We start from the raw sequence: 19,314 nt of genomic DNA, 5'->3' as shown, positions 1-19,314 counted from the left end.
AGGCCATGGAGCCATCCTCAGCACCCGAGCCAACTTTGCTCCAATGGAGCCTTGGCTGTGGGAGGAGAAGAGAGAGACAGAGAGGAAGGAGAGGGGGAGGAGTGGGGAAGCAAATGGGTGCTTCTCCTGTGTGCCCTGGCCGGGAATCAAACCCGGGACTCCTGCAAGCCAGGCCGATGCTCTACCACTGAGCCAACCGGCCAGGGCTGACTGCGCCATTTTAGAACAAACTCACTCCTCCCCAGCCTCCCCAGGCAATTGCAGTGGCCAAGGCTTGAGAGGGACCTGCCCAGGGGACCAAGGTCAAAAATTCCATTTGGACTGGAAAAGACAAGGACAGGGAATTGGGGAGGCATGACATTTTCTGCCGCTTTATAATTAAGTTTATTTTCTTGAATTTGAAGTTTTTTTTAATTATTTTTATTTATTTATTCATTTTAGAGGAGAGAAAGAGAGAAAGAGAGAGAGAGAGAGAGAGAGAGAGAGAGAGAGAGAGACGGGGGGGAGGAGCAGGAAGCATCAACTCCCATATGTGCCTTGACCAGGCAAGCCCAGGGTTTCGAACTGGCAACCTCAACAGTCCAGGTTGACGCTTTATCCACTGCGCCACCACAGGTCAGGCCATTTTCTGCCGCTTTAAAGAGGATGGTGCTCTTGGGGCTCCAGTCAAGTCTGGTTTTTATTCAAATGCATCAAATGCTTGCTGAGCACCTACTGGCATGTGCCAGCAACACACATGCATACAACCTCCACTCACCCAACGGAAGCATTTACCATTACGTAGGAAAGTGACGGAGGTATAATATCAAATCAGAACTGAGCGGACCTACTGTCGTGTAGGAATGCACTGGATTTCTCCACTTACTCCGTAATCAGCTGTCCCCGGAAGCTGTGGCCACCGCGGGCAGTCTGGAGATGCAGACATCAGCATTTGTTTCTGTTCCTCCTCGGAGACGAGCTCATTGGGGTCTCCTACTTTGTTGTGCATTAGAATTCATGTGTTGTGTTCGAGACCCAAAACCACGTATTTTTCACTGTGATGGAAAACATAAGGGATTTGCAATAGCAACTTTGACTACGGTATAATTTTTCAGATGACTATAGGAATGTGTCTCTACAATAATATATATATATTTTTTCTTTTTATTAGGCCGACTGGAAGATCAATATATAATTCGATTTATGAGAGAAAAGCTAAAATCTATGCCTTGCAGGAACCAAGGTTTCATTTTGGATGGGTTCCCAAAGACCTACGATCAAGCCAAAGACGTGTTCAGCCGTGAGTCTGAGCACTCCCTCTGCTCTGAAGAGTTACATTCTGTTAGGTTGTGACTTTACAGGGCAGAGCAATAGTCACCCAGTCAAAATGAGTGACTGCTAGTTAAAAGAGTTTAATTTTTTAGCTATCCACGGTAATAATATGTAATAAACGGGACAATGTACCTTTTGTTTTTATTAGAAGAAGAAGACGAGGAGGAGGAAGAAATCAGAGGCAAAATGTTTCCCTTTGATAAATTAACCATGCCTGGTAAGTTTAAAATATTTCTGCAAGGTCCTGTTTCAAGAACTGCCACTTGATAGCTCTTTTGTACCAGAATTATCTCTTTAATGTTACTAAAGTAGATTTATTTTTTAGGGGGAAAAAAATTTAAATGATACACTTAAAATCAAATTTCCAAACTAAGGAGTGCATTGGGGGTAAATATTTGTGCTATTCAAGTTCTCTGAGAATGTCTGTCTCTGCTGCTCCTTCCGATAACAAAGCCTGACTTCTGAGTCAGCTGGCGAGACCCCCAGGGACTGGGTCCCTGCCACCCCTACTTGTTCTGGGGGCCGGCGATGCCGTCGCCTCTACCAGGAGGCGTTCAGAATCCAGAACTGAGACTGGGCAGGGGAAAAAAGCTTGTGGGCACCCTGTGAACTCCACGGGCGAATTTCTCCGATCACATATTTACACAGAGATTTCACAAGAGAAGCATAAACAACTTATTCTGCGAGAAAGGAGCTGCTGAGCAACTGGCAGACATGTCTTCTGACCTTGCCGTGAACTCTCAAACGTTTTCCTCTCTTTTCTTAAAAAAAAAAAAGAAAAAAAATCAGTTTGCATGAGGTGTAATCATAGGAGATGATTTTTGCCTGTATGGTAAATACAAGCTATTTTCTCTCTTTCTTTCTTTTTCTTTTTCTTTTTGTATTTTTCCAAAGTGAGAAGCAGAGGGGATGCAAACAAACAGACTCCCGTGTGCACCTGACAAGGATCCACACAGCATGCCCACCAAAGGGCGATGCTCTGCCCATCTGGGGCATTGCTCTGTTGCAACCGGAGCCATTCTAGCGCCTGAGGTGGAGGCCATGGAGCCATACTCAGCGCCCGGGCCAACTTTGCTCCAATGGAGCCTTGGCTGCAGGAGGGGAAGAGAGAGAGAGGAAGGAGAAGTGGAAGGGTGAAGAAGCAGATGGGCGCTTCTCCTGTGTGCCCTGGCTGGAAATCGAACCCGGGACTTCCACACGCCCGGCCGAAGCTCCACTGCTGAACCAACCGGCCAGGGCCAATACAAGCTATTTTCAACAACTTAGTACAGGGTTGTGTTGCAGAGAGGTAGAATCCCCTCAACCCTCGCCACTCTTTTTTAGTTCTTACAGCTGGACTAATAATAAAATAATGAAATTGACATAAGACTCCATTAACAGGAGAAACACCAACTTTTATATATGGGCAGAGAAGAATCATCATATGATGCTTCAGATCCTAAAAAGAGCCTCAAAGAAAAAAATCAAACCAGGCACTTTTTAATACTTTTTCAGACAAAGAAACAATGAACTGATGAGAAATTGACAGAAGAAAGTTAGTGGTCAGCAAAAAGAAATCCAAGCAAGTTGTGGGCCTTCCTCTCAGGAACCTGAACAGGACCAGGCTTGAGCTGTGACTGGCCACTGGCGAGGGCGTCACAGGCTGCTGTAGGCGCGCGCGCGCGCACACACACACACACACACACACACACACACCGGGGCTCTCTGAGCTCTGTGATAAGGTTGTCTCTCGGGAGGGTGCCGGTCACATGGCAAAGTTATCTCCTGCTCTTAGGGGGACCGAGAGGTCAAGGTTTTCTTCTTGCACAGTTTTTTTAAGCAACTTTAATTCCAAATGATCGATCTGCCACTGTGGGTTATCTTGGGGTGGGCTGTCCTGGGCCCCGAGAGCTGTTACTCAGAAGGGACTGTTCACTCGTGTCAAAGTCCCCAAGAAAGTCAGTTCACGGCTGTAACCCTCTCCTCCTCTTGGTCGAGGCAGAGCTTCCGAGGAGGCCTGTGGAAGCCCTGAGACCCCCAGCGGAAGCCGTCCTCAGGGATGGGGGTTCGTGGCAGCAACACGAAAGGGGTGGGTTGTCTCACATTCCCCCTTTGTTTATGTATTTGCTTCAGAAAAGGTTATAAAGTGAACTCCATTACTCTAAATAACCGGGTCTGTCCAGTTTATGAGAGTTTATCACTTCTGGGCACTATTCATTCGCTGCAGACCTTGTCATAAACCCTCCTGTTCTTGCTGAGACATGAATAGACAAGATTCAGCTCAGCGAACCATCCGTCCTGCCCCAGGCAGCTCAGGAGGGTGGGCTTGCTCCTTGACCCTCCCCACTACCCCCCCAGGCAGCTCAGGAGGGTGGGCTTGCTCCTTGACCCTCCCCACTACCCTCCCAGGCGGCTCAGGAGGGTGGGCTTGCTCCTTGACCCTCCCCACTACCCTGCGAGGTGGGGATCACTCCCGTGTTTGCCCGCCGGAACGGACTTACCCGAGTCCACTTCGCTGGTAAACGGGAGGGCTTAGACTCACTCCCAGGCGCTTCCCGCTCCACAGCCTCCTCACCATGGAATCAGTGAGAGCCCTCCACAAGATAAAGACATGGAAACAGAGCTAAAATGACGAATGCTTTGTAAAACCTAGCTAGCCTTGGGAAGGGCAGCCTCCCCCCAGCTCGATAAGGCCCCCAAAAGACGTCGAAACACCATTAAGATACCTAAAATAACATGATTAATACCAGCACCCGCGCTTGATTTGAACGATAGCACATTTGAATGGATGGTAACCAAGTCTTGGGGGTAAATCATTGCATTTTACCTCTGCTGCCTGCACATATCCAGTTTGACTGTTTTCAGATTTCTTAGTTGAAAGAGACAAATTTTAAAGTTGTACCTACCTGATAAATATGGAAACATTTGTTAAAACTTAGATTTTCACATGACTCCAGAGAGCCACATACAGTGACCTCTTTGTTTTGAACAATCTGACCAAGCAGAAATCTACTACTCGCCGTCCACGGTTAGCCAGCGCAAGAGAAGTGTGCGTTCTGAATAATTATCTCAAGCTACTGCAAAATCCTGACTTTCTTCCTGAGTCGGAAAAAGACCTCAAAAAATATACCATCTGGTGGGAGATATATTTTATCATATTAAAATCCTTTGAACATTGGAAGCCAAGTATATCACTCATTATTCACAATATTTGATTAACTAGAATCTTCCATCTCCCCATATTGGAAGAAAGATACAGCATTTTATTTTGAAATTCACAGATTTTTAAAGAGGTAGTTATTAAATCTTGACCTAGATAACTGACATCATGGAGCTTAGATTTAATTTCCAATAAATTTATTGACATAATTTTTATTTAAGTACTATACCAGCATTTGGGGTCTAGCTATCTCCTTTTCTTTTTAAAACATAGCTTGGACCAAACATGAGCATCTAAATGAAACAACCCTGGCTGGGTGGTTCAGTTGGTTAGAGCATCATCCCAATACGCCAAGGTTGCGGGTTCAATACCCAGGCAGGGCACATACAAGAGACAACCAATGAATGCATGGTGTATCTCTCTTTCCTTTCCTAGCTCTCTAAAATTAATATAAAATAAATAAATAAACTAAATTAAATTAGGTCAAAATAGTGGTGGCATCAGACTATGATTATGAATTTACAGGATCTATTCCACAAGCTCTGTCCTCAATGTTAATTTTCACTGTTAACACACAAAGCAGACAATGTTCACATATGTTCCCTATGCTCCACGGGCACATCCTGCTCTGAGCTCTGCACTTAATAGTTTTCTTGCTCATTCAAGAGAGCATATTAGTCCTGACTCGTGGTAGCACAGTGGATAAAGCCTCGACCTACAATGCTGAGGACCCAAGTTTGAAATCCCGAGGTCACTGGCTTGAGTGCAGGCTCGTCTATAAACATGATTCCCACGATCACTGGCTTGAACCCAAAGGTTGCTGGCTTAAAGCCCAAGGTCGCTGGCTTGAGCCCAAGGTCGCTGGCTTGAGCAAGAGGTCACTGGCTTGGCTGGAGGCCCTACAGTCAAGGCACATATGAGAAGCAATGAACAACTAAAGTGCCACAGCTATGAGTTAGTGCTTCTCATCTCTCTCTCTCTCTTCCTGTCTGCCTGTCTCTTTTTCTCTCTCTTTAAAAAAATAAATAAAATAAGAAAGCATATTAGAATGCAATTAAATGAGAATGGCATTATTACGTAGCAAACCAATACAATTTTAAATAAAAATTAAATCATTCCCAAGCTTCGCCAGGCCCTGACAGGTAACTAGTTATTTGCCATGCCATGTCTGCTGGCCGTATGCTGACCAGTGTGCTGTGGTGAGGACATCTGAGAAGAGTAACTCGCCTAGAAAGTTAATGTCACTGACCTGCACCTTCACCAGTCATTCATTCACTCAACAAATATCCACTGAACTTACACTAGATGCTGGAGAAACAGCTGCTTTCATGGTTCAAAAGAAGATCACAGGTGGGTGAAATGACATCGTCATTAATACGATCCACGTGTGAAAACATAGATGCGTGCTGACCACGTTGTCCTGGATATAGATGTTTCACAGCCCGCGGCATGAAGGGAGGACCACAGTGCACCATGGAAAAATAAAACCTCAAGGAGAGTTCTCATTTTTGGTAATTTGGCAAATCAGCCATTAAAGCATTTTGCTTATAGCCGCCGGTTTCTTTGGAGATTGACTGGGAGGCTGATGATAGCTACCATGGGGTTATCAGAGATTTACTATTTGTAACTTCTGCTGCTTTTATTAAAGGGATGGAAAGAAGGAAAGAAGGGAGGGAGGGAGGGAAGGAGGGAAGGAGGGAGGGGGAGAGAAGGAGAGAGGAAGGAAGGGAAGGGAAGGAAGGAAGGAAGGAAGGAAGGAAGGAAGGAAGGAAGGAAGGAAAGAAGGAGGGAGGGAGAGGGAGGGAGGGAGGGGGGAGGGAGTTTAAGAAAAATAATAGATTCCCACAAATACCAACTAGTCAGGCCTCAGAGGGTTGTCTCTGAGAATGTTCCTCATGAGCAACATGAGGTCTTGGCTGCCAACCAGAGGTTTTCCTGTCCACGAGCACCTGCTGGTTAGTAACCCACATCGTCCCTGGGTTAACTCAGGAGCCTCTCCTTCTCCCCAGAATTGGTGTGCGCGCTGGACGCCTCAGATGAGTTCCTGAAGTTCCGGGTGATGAATCTGCCCGAGAGCCTTGTGGCGGGCACCCACTACAGCCAGGACCGCTTCCTCCGCGTCCTGAGCAACTACCGGGACATCAACACCGAAGATGAGACGGTCCTCAACTACTTTGATGAGTTTGAAATCCACCCGATACATATTGGTATGAAATGAAGTCAGGGATCGTGTGAATTTGCACAGCCACCGCCAAGTGTCAGGACCCCCCCCCCAGGCAACCCCAGAGCAAGGCGACGGTAGGGGTGGGGGTGGGGGGATGGGAGAGCTGGGAAGTCACAGGATGGACAGGGCACTTCTCCTGGGGAGTCCTCCTGGAGGGCTTGGTGGGGGAGTGTCACTGTTATATAGAAACATATATTATGAAATGGAATACCAACATTTTAAAAGGCATTTCAAAGAAACGTGTTTGCTGTCGGCTGCTCTGGGCCATTCATTCCCGCAGCTTCTTTGGGGACAGCATGTCAGTTGTCATAGCTGTTTCCACTTCCCTTGGCTTAGTGAACCCCTCAAATTCCTTTCTGCTGAGCTAGAAACCTGACACTTCCTCCTTTGTTGAGAAAAGTCCCGGCTTGGTGGGAGCTTAGTGGCCAGGCTGATTTCTAGGGCCTCCGGAGGAGGCCTCTCTTAACCCCCCTCCCAAGAGCCAGATGGGGCAACATCTGGACCCTGAAGTATTGGGAGGCTTAGAGCTAATTCCAGTTCTGGCTCTGCCTCGGTTTTCTCATCTGTGAAACAGGAGAATAATCCCTGGCTTGTACAGTTCTTCCAAATGGTAGAGATAAGAGATAGGAAGTATCTAGCACACGGAAGGAGTTCAGCTAGTGGTGATTTTGTTTTTACTACCAACACTAAGGCATAAAATGGCCTATTGAGAAATGACAAGGCAGCACTGCTTATTAACCTGCACGTTCATCTCCGTTTTGCACCCTCAGAAGTGATTGGGTTTTGCCCTCATCTGACCGTGTCTGTGCATATTGGATATATTTTATATATTTCCTGTGTAAAGCTAAGGACTTGACATCTGCTAATATGAAAAGTCCTTTACCCTACTTAATTAGAGAACTAGGAAAAAAATGATGAGCAAATTTCACAAAAATAGCAATTGTCATCTTTTCAGTAAAACCCCAGAAATTATTTATGGAAAGATCGGGAGAGCCCCAGGGAGGAACGTTGAGAGATGCAGAAAGAATGGGTGGAGAGAAGGTATGGCCATGGGGCTCCTGTCTCCTCCCGCACCCAGCAGGCACAGTCAGCCTTATCTCCACGCTGACAACTGGGAGAGAAACACAAGCAAAGCGAGAAACTATCACAGGAGGGCGTGGGGGAGGGTGTCAAGGTCAGGAAGGCAGCCCGGCCTCAGAAGGGTCTGGAGCAGCCTGGGAAGGTGCTGGCGCCCGCACCCTCCCTCCGCATCGCTGAACTCCACCTCTGTCTCCTGTCCCTTACCTCTCTCACCCTTTGGACCAGAATCTCTCTCTCCTCTCTGGCTCACGTGGTGGCCTGGGGCAGCCCTACAACCTAGAGTTTCCGTGTTCCCAGGAGCCAAGCCTAGCGCTGGACATGACTTTCAGTCATAATTCCACATTCCAAGGAGGCAGGTCAGAGGCCACGTGGTGCCGTTTGGTCAGGTGCCCATCCCGCCCCATCCACAGACCCCCCCCCCCCACACACACACACCAGGGTCAGGGCAGAAGTGTTCCTGGGGCAGCACTGTTCTCCGTGAGCCCCTCCTCCAAAAGTGACCCTTCTCAAATATGTTTCAGAGCCCTTTCAAGCACCTCAAGGTTGTAATGACGCTACTAGAGGAAGCAGAAAAAAAAACATTTAAATGCTAGTAGTGTTTAGGCACCAGCAGAAGTGAGTTTTTGTTTCTGTTTTTGCCCTTTTTTGGGGGCTTGCTTCTACCCACCAGTTGATGCACTGGCCCTGGTCTTCCCCTATTCCCGTGTTAGAACCTGGTGGTGCCTGTAGTCTAGGTTAAGGTCATAGTGTGTACACCTGGGGTGGGGGAGGGTAGCACCACCCTGGCTGCGGGGGGTGGGGGGGTGGGGGCAGGGTTACAGGTTTCCTGGAAGAAGGCCAGGAGGTTCTGAGTGTTAGAATCCATGGGAGTCCGAAAGACCAGAGTAACAGGCTTTATTGAGAGGAAGAAAGAAACCCTGCCGGGCACTTCTCCTTGGGGAGAAGAGCACCAGTTACAGACTAGGGGCGAGTTATATAGTGTTTGGGAGAGCCTGAGGGGATACCGAGGTAAAAGTCTTGGTATGTCCAAAATGCTCCTCCTTGGGGGCTTGGAGCATGTGGGTGTTGAATCAAAAGTCCTGGTGTGTCCGGAGCCCCTCCTTGGGGCGGCTTGTCAGCTTTTTGGAATTCCTCTGTCTCAGGGGCGATAGTCCAGTAAGGGTGAGGTCTGACAGATAAGCGGAACATCAAGAGGGCAGTTTGGAATTCACGTATCTATCACTGAGTACCAAAACACACCCAGTGCACACCCTTGATGCAGACACTTTCCAAGAAAACCCAAGAGGGTGGTGTCGAATTTACCAATAAGCCCTTTTTTCTCTTTTTTTTTCTTGGTCCTGATATTTACATGAGTCAGTCTGGAGTTTGGACTTTTTCCTATTCAAGTAGGCTAATTGAAATGGTTAATTTTTTATTAAATATATATAAACTGAAACCATGTTCCAGAATAATTGATCCTCAGAAACAGAGCCAGAGAAACCCAACACCACCCCGGACAGCACCCTGTCCAGCCTCCATCCGACAAGCACAGGACCTCTTCCGGTGAAAACCCCCAGTTGAAGTGCTTCCGTCAAGGCTTGCTTGTCTTGAGGAAGTCCATTCCCCACCCCCATCCATCCACTTAAGTTAACAGTTGACCGTCAGCATGTGACGACCAGAGCCCAGTCTTTCTTCCTCCTGTTTCCCCGACACGGGTCGGAGGTCTGCCAGGGTGACAAAACATTCTGATCTGTGCTTGCAACTAGAAAAGGAAGCCCCAGGGCGGTCTAACGGATCATCACAAGTTCACGGTGGTGAAGAATCTCCCCCAGATATGGTCTCGGAATATATTGCAGGCAGGCCCAGAATTGAAGTCCTTGTTTATCACCTCTCTCTCTCCCGGTATTTCAAGAGGTAGGAAAACCGGAAGACGCCCAGAACAGACTCGCCATCAAACATCTCATCAGAGAGATTGGGGAGCCTCGAAACTTTGGTTTAACGGATGAAGAAAAGGCAGAAGAGGTGCGGAGGGCGGCCGAGGAACACATGGCCAGGGCGGCAATGGAGGAAGCCAACCGGCAGCAAAAGGAAGCCTTGGAGACTGCAGAGAAGATGGCCCGCTGGGAGGAGTGGGTGAGTGGGTGCGCGTGCCTGTGCACCTGTGTATGCTCCTCCGCGCGCACACACAGCAAAGCCATTTAGGACGGCTGCACTCTCCCATCCTGGTATAGAGAACTATCACAGAAATACCCCAAATAAGTTGTGCTTGTTAGTTTCTTTCTTTCTTTCTTTTTTTTTTTTTTTTTTTTTTGTGGCAGAGACAGAGAGTCAGAGAGAGGGACAGATAGGGACAGACAGGAAGGGAGAGAGATGAGAAACATCAATTCTTCGTTGCGGTTCCTAAGGTGCCGCAATGTGCAACGAAAAACTAATGATCGATGCTTCTCTCTCTCCGTTCCTGTCTGTCTGCCCCTGTCTATCCCTCTCTCTGATTCTCTCTCTGTCTCTGTAAAAAAAAAAAAAAAAAAAAAGAAGTGAGCATAGGGGTCCAGTTGATTATTTTCTAAATGACTAACCCATTGTTATAACACCATTTATATCTATTCTCTGCTGGTCGGAAATGCCATCTTTATAATAACGTGGTGAACATTTATAGCACAGTCTGCGTCCAGTACCTTAGGGGGTGAGTTGTGTGAAAGCGTTCTCCCTTTTCTGACTGTTTACCCCACCCCTATGTCCTCTCTGCAGAATAAGCGCCTAGAGGAGGTGAGAAGAGAAGAAGCAGAATTACTAGAGGCTCAGTCTGCCCCCCTGAGAAACTATTTAATGACCTACGTTATGCCGACGCTGACGCAGGGGCTGAACGAGTGTTGTAAGGTCAGACCGGAGGACCCTGTTGATTTTCTGGTAAGAGCTTGTTATCTTTTTTTTTTTTTTAATATCAATCTAAAAGTAAAATATACCTAAATGCTAAGCCAGTTGACATAGATAAATTGTGTGTCTGCTATTTCAGAAATAGCCTCTAATTCCTTCACAGTTTATATTAAGATTTTTTTTTTAAGATTTTATTTATTCATTTTAGAGAGGAGAGAGAAAGAGAGAGAAAGAGAGAGAGAGAGAGAAGGGGCGGGGAGGAGCCGGAAGCATCAACTCCCATAGGTGCCTTGACCAGGCAAGCCCAGGGTTTTGAACTGGGAACCTCAGCATTTGAGGTCAATGGGTTTATCCATTGCGCCACCACAGGTCAGACTATATTAAGATTTAAAAACAATTTTTTAAATTGAATTTATTGGGATGACATGTGTTAGTAAAATTATATAGTTTCAAGTGTACAATTCTATAACACATCATCTGCTTATTGTCCTGTGTGTTCACGACCCCAAGTCAAGTTCTCCTACTGTCACCATTTAACCGCTCTCCCCTCTTCTCTCTCCCCCACCTTTCCCTCTGCTGATCACCATACCTTTGTCTGTCTGTTGCTTAATCCTTTCGCCTTTGTCACCCAGCCCCCGCCAACTGCCCGCCCCTCTGACAGCTGCTAGTCTGTTCTCTGTATCTATGAGTCTGTTCCTATTTTGTCCATCAGATTCCACACAGAAGTGAAATTTTATGGTATTTGTCTTTCTCTGAAAGGTTTATTTCATTTAGCTATAGTAAGATTTTTATTACTCAAAAAAGTAAAAGATTTTTGTACTTTTATTTTTAAATTATAAATATTAATAGCACAAATACATGACTCATAAATATCCCGTAACTCCTCCTAATTGTTGACTTGTTTTTTCTTTCTTTCTCTCACTTATAGGCAGAGTATCTCTTCAAGAACAATCCCGCAACACAGTGACACTGGGAAGACCTCGTGCCGTAACCCCTTCCAGAGCTAGAGATGTCTTCGACCTTGTAATTTGAAAAATTGCTTTAAAATATGCTTTCCTAGTTTTTTGAAAATTCTTTCTTTTCCACTGCAAGCAAATATTTTATTAAGTGCAGTCAGTATAAAATGTTACATGGCAACAAGTGACTACTTCACTTCTCAAAGGTAAATTTGATAAGGTATCTGTGATGTAGCTCGTGGGACAAGCGTTGATTTAAATTTCATTCTTAATCCAAGAAGGCTTCACACTCATGTTTCTAGTAACTTACAGCAATGAGAAAAATCAGACAATACATTATTTGAGCATATAGGGTAATGAATTTACACATTTTGTTATGGCCTAAATGCCAGTGGTATTAGACATGCAAATAAATTAGGATGGTTTATGCTTTGTTGAGTCACACAGTGAGTCAGATGTGATTGTTTTCCACAAGACTGCTTTTTGAGTTTAAGGTCAGTGCCCCAACAAATGAGTCAGAGCACATTGCAAACCTCTTGGTAAAAAAAAATTCATGTAACAGAATGAATAATTCTAGTACTTATGATAATTAGAGAAGTTGACGAATTATTTTTAACAAACTAACTGTACAGTATAGGCATAAGGACTCAATCCCTACAGTCTCTAAAAATCCTATAATTCTCAGAATTACACTGAGTGAGAAATGTGTTTAGGTTTCTTTTAACGGTATATCTATTTTATCCCTTTAGATAATGTAATCTGAACATAACTATGCTACTTTTTTTATTGTAGTAAAATACACACAACATAAAATTTACCATTATAACCATGTTAAAGTGTGCAATTCAGTGGCACTGAGTACACTCAGTGTTGGTCACTCACCACCACAATCTAGCTCCAGAACGTCTTCACCCCAAATGTAAACCCTGTGTTCATTGAGTGGCCACTCCCCATTATCTCTCCCCCCAGCTCCTGGCAACCACTAGTCTGCTTTCTGTCTCTTCGGACTTCTCTACTCGGGATATTTTGTATAAACAGAATCATGCACTATGTGGCCTTCTGCGTCTGCCTTCTTTCACTTAGTATGCTTTCAAGACCCATCCATGCTGTAGCAGGTATCCGTACTGCCTTCCTTTTCATGGCTGAATAATATTCCATTGTGTGGCTAGACCACATTCGTTTTAATCATTCATTCGTTGGTGGACATTTGGGTTGTTTCCAACTTTAAATATTGTGACTACAGCTGCTGTGAACATTTGTGTGTGTGTGTTCTCATTTGAACACCTGTTGTCAATTCTTTTGGGTAGAGAGCGAGGAGTGGAATTGCTGTCATTTGGAAGGAAGTTCTATGTTTAACTGATTGAGGAGCTGCCAAACTGTTTTCCACAGTGGCCACATCATTTCACATTCCCAGCAGCAATATAGGAGGATTCTAATTTTTCTGCTCCTTACTAATACTTTGTATTTTGTGTGTGTGTGTTTAATGGTAATGAAGTGTGTATCACATCGTGTCTAAGCATCTCTTCATGTGCTTGCTGAACACTTGTACATCTTCTTTGGAGAAATGTATATTCAAGTCCTTTGCTCACGTTTTATTTGGTTTGTTGGTCTTTTGCTATTAAAGTATAAGAATTCTTTATATTTTCTGGATATAAGATCCATAGCAGTTAAAGATTTACAAATCTTTTCTTCCATTTTGTGGCTTGTCTTTTCATTTTCTTGATGGTCCCCTTTAATGCACAAAAGTTTTAAATTTTGATGACATCCAATTTACCTATTTTTTCTTTTGTTCCTGTGCACTATTTTTGACCCCTATATTTTAATAAAACTACTAAGTAAATATTTTTTTTTTTACTGAGAGAGACAGAAAAAGAGACACACAGAGTGAGGGACAGACAGGGATAAACAGACAGGAAGGGAGAGAGATGAGAAGCATCAATTCTTCATTGTGACAACTAAGGGTTGTTCATTGATTGCTTTCTCATATGTGCCTTGACCAGGGGGCTACAGCCGAGCCAGTAACCCCTTGCTCAAGCCAGTGACCTTGGGCTTCAAGCCAGCGACATTGGGGTCATGTCTATGATCTCATGCTCAAGCCAGCTACCCTGCGCTCAAGCTGGTGAGATCATGCTCAAGCCGGCAACCTCACGATTTCGAACCGGGGTCCTCTGTACCCCAGGCTGATGCTCTATCCACTGTGCCACTGCCTGGTCAGGCTCATTAGCCTTTATAATAGGTAACTTTTCATGCCTTCACGGTGGTTACATTTCATTACATTGCTTCTTCCTTCACTGAGAAAACCCAAACGATCAAAAGAGAGTCTGTCTCCTCACCCTCCACTCTACTGTGCCAGCCCCAGATGCCACCTTTTCCCGCCTGGATTTCTGCTGTCACCTCGCCTGCTCTTTTTTGTAACTTCTCTCAACATTTCAGTAAGGGGATCTTGTTGAATCAGAAGTGAGACCTGCCCCAAGCCCTCCAGTGGCTTTCCACCTCACCCGGAGTGAAAGGCCACGTCCTGGCCTGGGTCGCTGAGGCCCGATGCAGTCTGACCCCTAGCACTGACCCCTCACTATCCCCCGCACGTCAATCCTCATTGCCAAAGAGAGTCTGTTTGGGGCGCTTTGCCTGAACTACTTGGCCCACACATATCCACGTGCCCACTCTCACTTCACCCAGGGCTCAGCTAGATCGTCCCGTCCTCGGAAGGGCCTCCACAGACCGTCCTCTCTGCGACAGCCCACAGCTCCTCTTCTCTGCTCACAGGTGACATCACTGCATGTGCCTACATGTTTAGTGTCTTATCTCCCCCACTGAACTACAAGCTCCGTGAAGGCAAGGGTCTTCTGCTTTTCTGTATCTCCAGAGACTAAAGAAGTGCATCCCCCATGGTAGAAGTCTAATAAATGTTAGTGAATAAAAGCTGTTGAGCTGAAATTTTGTCACACAGCTATGTTTTCTTTCTTTCTTTTTTCTCCCCACAACTAATTCCAACCTCCAGTCACTCAATGAAGTCCATAACACTCACATTTCCATAGAGCTGTGGTGGGACACTTAAGCAACTCTGAAGGTCACCAAGAGGTTTCCCTACGTGGCTTTTATTTTGGAAAATTCACTATGGAGTCTAGTCTGCAGCCATGCAAGTCAAGAAGCATGGTCTCAGCCACAAGATGGGACTCTAAGACACTGACCTGGCTTAACTACTCTAAGCAACCAAGAGAGAAGACAGAGTGCCCACTTATTTATTTACGTAATTGTTGGGTGGGCTGATACTTGCACCTGTTTCATCAGAACATTCTCTTCTTGGAAGCAGTTTCTATGAGAAGCCAAATGATCAGAAGGGCTTGGTGAATGCAAAACCAGGAGAAGGCATTAGCCTCCGCTGGTTTGATGTATCCGTTCCTGCTACACCTGTCCTGTGTTCAGTCCTTCCTGACAAGGTGCACATTCCTGGACATTGTTTGGGCAGTGACAATTCTTTTTTTTTTTTATAATTTTTATTTATTTATTTATTCATTTTAGGGGGGGGAGAGAGAGAGAAAGAGAGAGAGAGAGAGAAGGGGGAGGAGCAGGAAGCATCAACTCCCATATGTGCCTTGACCAGGCAAGCCAGGGTTTTGAACCGGCAACCTCAGTGTTTCCAGGTTGACGCCTTATCCACTGCGCCACCACAGGTCAGGCTTTTTTTTTTTTTTATAAATTTTTTTTAAAATTTTTTATTTATTCATTTTAGAGAGGAGGGGGGGAGAGAGAGAGAGAGAGAGAGAGAAGGGGGGAGAAGCTGGAAGCATCAACTCCCATATGTGCCTTGACCAGGCGAGCCCAGGGTTTCGAACCGGCAACCTCAACGTTTCCAGGTCGATACTTTACCCACTGCGCCACCACAGGTCAGGCGGCAGTGACAATTCTTTACCTACCTCTGTGACTCTCCTTGACACATTCTCTCTTCAGACATGTTAACATATTCACACTTCCAGATCTTTGCAGGTTGGGAGGCATTTACTCTCTTTAAAGTGAATTTTCCTACTTCTGGTTTGCTCCATTAAGTGTCCTTTTACAATTAAGCTCTCGGAAAGCAATTCCCACCCTCAAAATAGCCAGCCTGCCACTGCTAAGCATTTTCTCTACATAACTATAATTTCATTATTTGGATAGAGATATTCCTATATTGCTTGAAAGAACTGGTATTGTTTACAGTGGAATACCTAGGAATGATATAAAAAAAGATGTTTGGCCCTGGCTGGTTGGCTCAGCGGTGGAGCAGCGGCCTGGCGTGCAGGGGACCCGGGTTCGATTCCCGGCCAGGGCGCATGGGGGAAGCGCCCATTTGCTTTTCCACCCCCCACCTCCTTCCTCTCTGTCTCTCTCTTCCCCTCCCGCAGCCAAGGCTCCATTGGAGCAGAGATGGCCCGGGTGCTGGGGATGGTTCCTTGGCCTCTGCCCCAGGCGCTTAAGTGGCTCTGGTTGCGGCGGAGCCCGGAGGGGCAGAGCATCGCCCCCTGGTGGGCGTGCCGGGTGGATCCCGTCGGGCACATGCGGGAGTCTGTCTCTCCCCGTTTCCAGCTTTAATTTGAAAAAAAATATTAAAAAAAAAAATGTTTAAGAGACCTCTACACTGAAAATTACAAAACACTGGTGATAGTAATTAAAAATGAAATAAAAGGAGGGATAACATATGTTAATGGCATTTAAAGCTTAATATTGTTAATACTTCAATTCTTCCCCAAATTATCTGTAAAGTCAGTGTAATCCCAATCAAAATCCCAGTGTTTCTTTTCTCTCTCTTTCTCCTTTATTTGGGGGGAAGGATAGGGTGGAATTTGATCATCTGATTCTGAAATGGATAATAATACAAAGGACCTGGAATAGTGCAGGCAGTCTTGAAGAACAACAACAAACATGGAGGACTTCATTCTCCAGATGTCAAGACTTAGTATAAAGCTACACTACTTAAGACAGACATAAAGATTACGGGAACAGAGAAAGGAGTCCAAAAACAGATGCACACGGCCCTGGCCGGCTGGCTCAGTGGTAGAGCGTCGGCCTGGCGTGCAGAAGTCCCGGGTTCGATTTCCGGCCAGGGCACACAGGAGAAGCACCCATCTGCTTCTCCACCCCTCCCCCTCTCCTTCCTCTCTGTCTCTCTCTTCCCCTCCCGCAGCCGAGGCTCCATTGGAGCAGAGATGGCCCAGGCGCTGGGGATGGCTCCTTGGCCTCTGCCCCGGGCGCTACAGTGGCTCTGGTCGCAATAGAGCGACGCCCGGGAGGGGCAGAGCATCACCCCCTGGTGGGCAGAGCATCGCCTCTGGTGGGCATGCCGGGTGGATCCCAGTCGGGCGCATGCAGGAGTCTGTCTGACTGTCTCTCCCTGTTTCCAGCTTCAGAAAAATACAAAAATAATAATAATAAAAAAGAACAAAAAACAGATGCACACTTATAATTACCTGATTTACAATAAAGACATTGCAATTCAATGAGGAAAGCATGCATTTTTCAATAAATAATGCAGGTGGGTTGGAGATCCACATATTAAAACCTACCAACCAATCAACCAACCAAACAAACAAAAACTATTAACCCCTACCTCACACCATACACAAAATTATTTTGAGATGAATGGTTGACTGAAATATGAAGTTCAAAATAATAAAGCTTCTAGTATAGAATAAAACATAAGAGGAATTCTTTATAACCCTGGCTGGGCAAAGATAACATTAAAAGAGTAAAAAAGCAAACTTCAGAATGGGAAAGATATTTGTAATACATATATATGACAGAGGACTTGTTCTCAGAAAATATTAAAGATCCCTACAAGTCAATAATATTGACAACCCAATTCAAAAATAGGCAGAAGACATGAAGTAGCCACTTCTTAAAAGAGGATATCCAAATGACGAATTAGTACATTAAAAATGCTCAAAGCCATTAATCATCAGAGAAGTGCAAATAAAAACTGCAATAAAATCTTATTACAAAACTGCCAGATAGCTGAAATTAAATGGACTGATTATACCAAGTGCTGGGGAGGTTGTGAAGCAACTAGAACCAGCATATATATTGCTGGTGGGAGTATAAATTGGTACTCATCCGTTGACAACCATTTGGGAGTACTTACCAAAGCTAACTGTAGATACACTCATGATCCAGCAATTTCATATACCCAAGAGGATGAGTGTTTATGCCTATAGAAACACATTTATTGGACTATTCATAGCAACATTACTCATAAAAGCCCCAAAGTGGAAACAGCCTAAATCTCCACCAACAGGAGAAAGACATATTGTGGCAGTAGAGAACACTACACAGCAATAAAAAAGAAAGGACTGTTACCATGTTCAACATAAAGAATCTCCCAGATATAACATTGGGCCAAAGAAGTTAGATACAAGGGTAAATACTGTATGATTTGATGTGTATGAAGTTAAAAACAGATATAACTAATTATTTGGTGGTGGTAGTGATGGTGGTGGTGGTGGTGATGGTGGTGGTGGTGGTGGTGGTGGTGGTGGTGGTGGTAGGGGTGATGGTGATGGTGGTTATGGTGGTGATGGTGATGGTGATGGTGGTGGTGATGGTGGTGATGGTGATGATGGTGGTGATGGTGATGATGGTGGTGATGGGGATGATGGTGATGGTGGTGGTGGTGATGGTGATGGTGGTGGTGATGGTGATGATGATGGTGGTGGTGGTGGTGATGGTGGTGGTGGGGGGATGATGATGGTGATGCGGATGATGATTATGATGGTGGTGATGGTGGTGGTGGTGATGGTGGTGGTAGTGATGGTGATGGTGGTGGTGATGGTGGTGGTGGTGATGGTGGTGGTGGTGGGGATGATGATGGTGATGCGGATGATGATTATGATGGTGGTGATGGTGGTGGTGGTGATGGTGGTGGTGGTGGGGATGATGATGGTGATGCGGATGATGATTATGATGGTGGTGATGGTGGTGGTGGTGATGGTGGTGGTAGTGATGGTGATGGTGGTGGTGATGGTGGTGGTGGTGGTGGTGATGGTGATGGTGGAGGTGATGGTGGTGATGGTGGAGGTGATGGTGGTGATGGTGGTGGTGGTGGTGGTGATGGTGATGGTGGAGGTGATGGTGGAGATGATGATGGTGATGCAGATGATGATGATGATGGTGGCAATGGTGGTGATGGTGATGGTGATGGTGGTGGTGATGGTGGTGGTGGTGATGGTGGTGGTGGTAGGGATGGTGATGGTGGTGGTGATGGTGGTGGTGATGGTGGCGTGCCAGTCATGATGAGTGTTGAAGATTTATCCACTGGGAGGGAGCGTGCTGGGTACTGGAAATTTTTTATATCTTGATTTATGTGAGTTACACAGGGGTACACATAGATAACAATTCATACAGCTCAATAATGAGTACTACAGAGATGGGAGACAAGCATAAATATCTTATTGTTTGTACACTTTACTGTATAAGTTGTACTTTAATGATCTTCTTTAAATGAGCTGGTACTTAAAAAATAGTAAAGTATACCATTTGTCCTTAAAGTAAAAACAAAAACATAAAACTCCTTAAAATGTGGATTTGTTTATAGCCATAGAGCTCCTTAGATCCACTTCTGAAAAGGAAATGACCATTTAAATAACTATGAAAAATTTGGAATCTTTTCTATTTGAAAATATTAAGAGGGGAGATAGGAGAAGGTAAAAAGGGGATAAATGGTGATGGAAGGAGACTTGACTTGGGGTGATGAACATACAGTATCCAAATGATGTATTTAT

General features: G+C 45.3%; 1 protein-coding gene across 1 annotated transcript in view; it reads left to right on the top strand.

The window, feature by feature from the left end:
* AK7 (adenylate kinase 7) overlaps window positions 1-14,494 on the top strand; it is a 54,456-nt gene extending 39,962 nt beyond the window's left edge. The window contains exons 13-18 of the mRNA XM_066276615.1: window positions 1,151-1,279; window positions 1,460-1,528; window positions 6,460-6,657; window positions 9,646-9,866; window positions 10,482-10,640; window positions 11,536-14,494. Of these exons, the coding sequence (XP_066132712.1) occupies window positions 1,151-1,279; window positions 1,460-1,528; window positions 6,460-6,657; window positions 9,646-9,866; window positions 10,482-10,640; window positions 11,536-11,574 (815 nt within the window). The 3' untranslated portion in view covers window positions 11,575-14,494. The remainder of the gene's footprint in view (window positions 1-1,150; window positions 1,280-1,459; window positions 1,529-6,459; window positions 6,658-9,645; window positions 9,867-10,481; window positions 10,641-11,535) is intronic.
* The last annotated feature ends 4,820 nt before the right edge of the window (window positions 14,495-19,314 follow it).

Source organism: Saccopteryx bilineata, chromosome 4 (assembly GCF_036850765.1).
Source record: "Saccopteryx bilineata isolate mSacBil1 chromosome 4, mSacBil1_pri_phased_curated, whole genome shotgun sequence".
In the NCBI taxonomy this organism is placed as follows: domain Eukaryota; kingdom Metazoa; phylum Chordata; class Mammalia; order Chiroptera; family Emballonuridae; genus Saccopteryx; species Saccopteryx bilineata.
The sequence above is the reverse complement of the archived record's forward strand: the minus strand, read 5'-3'. Positions and strand labels throughout refer to the sequence as shown.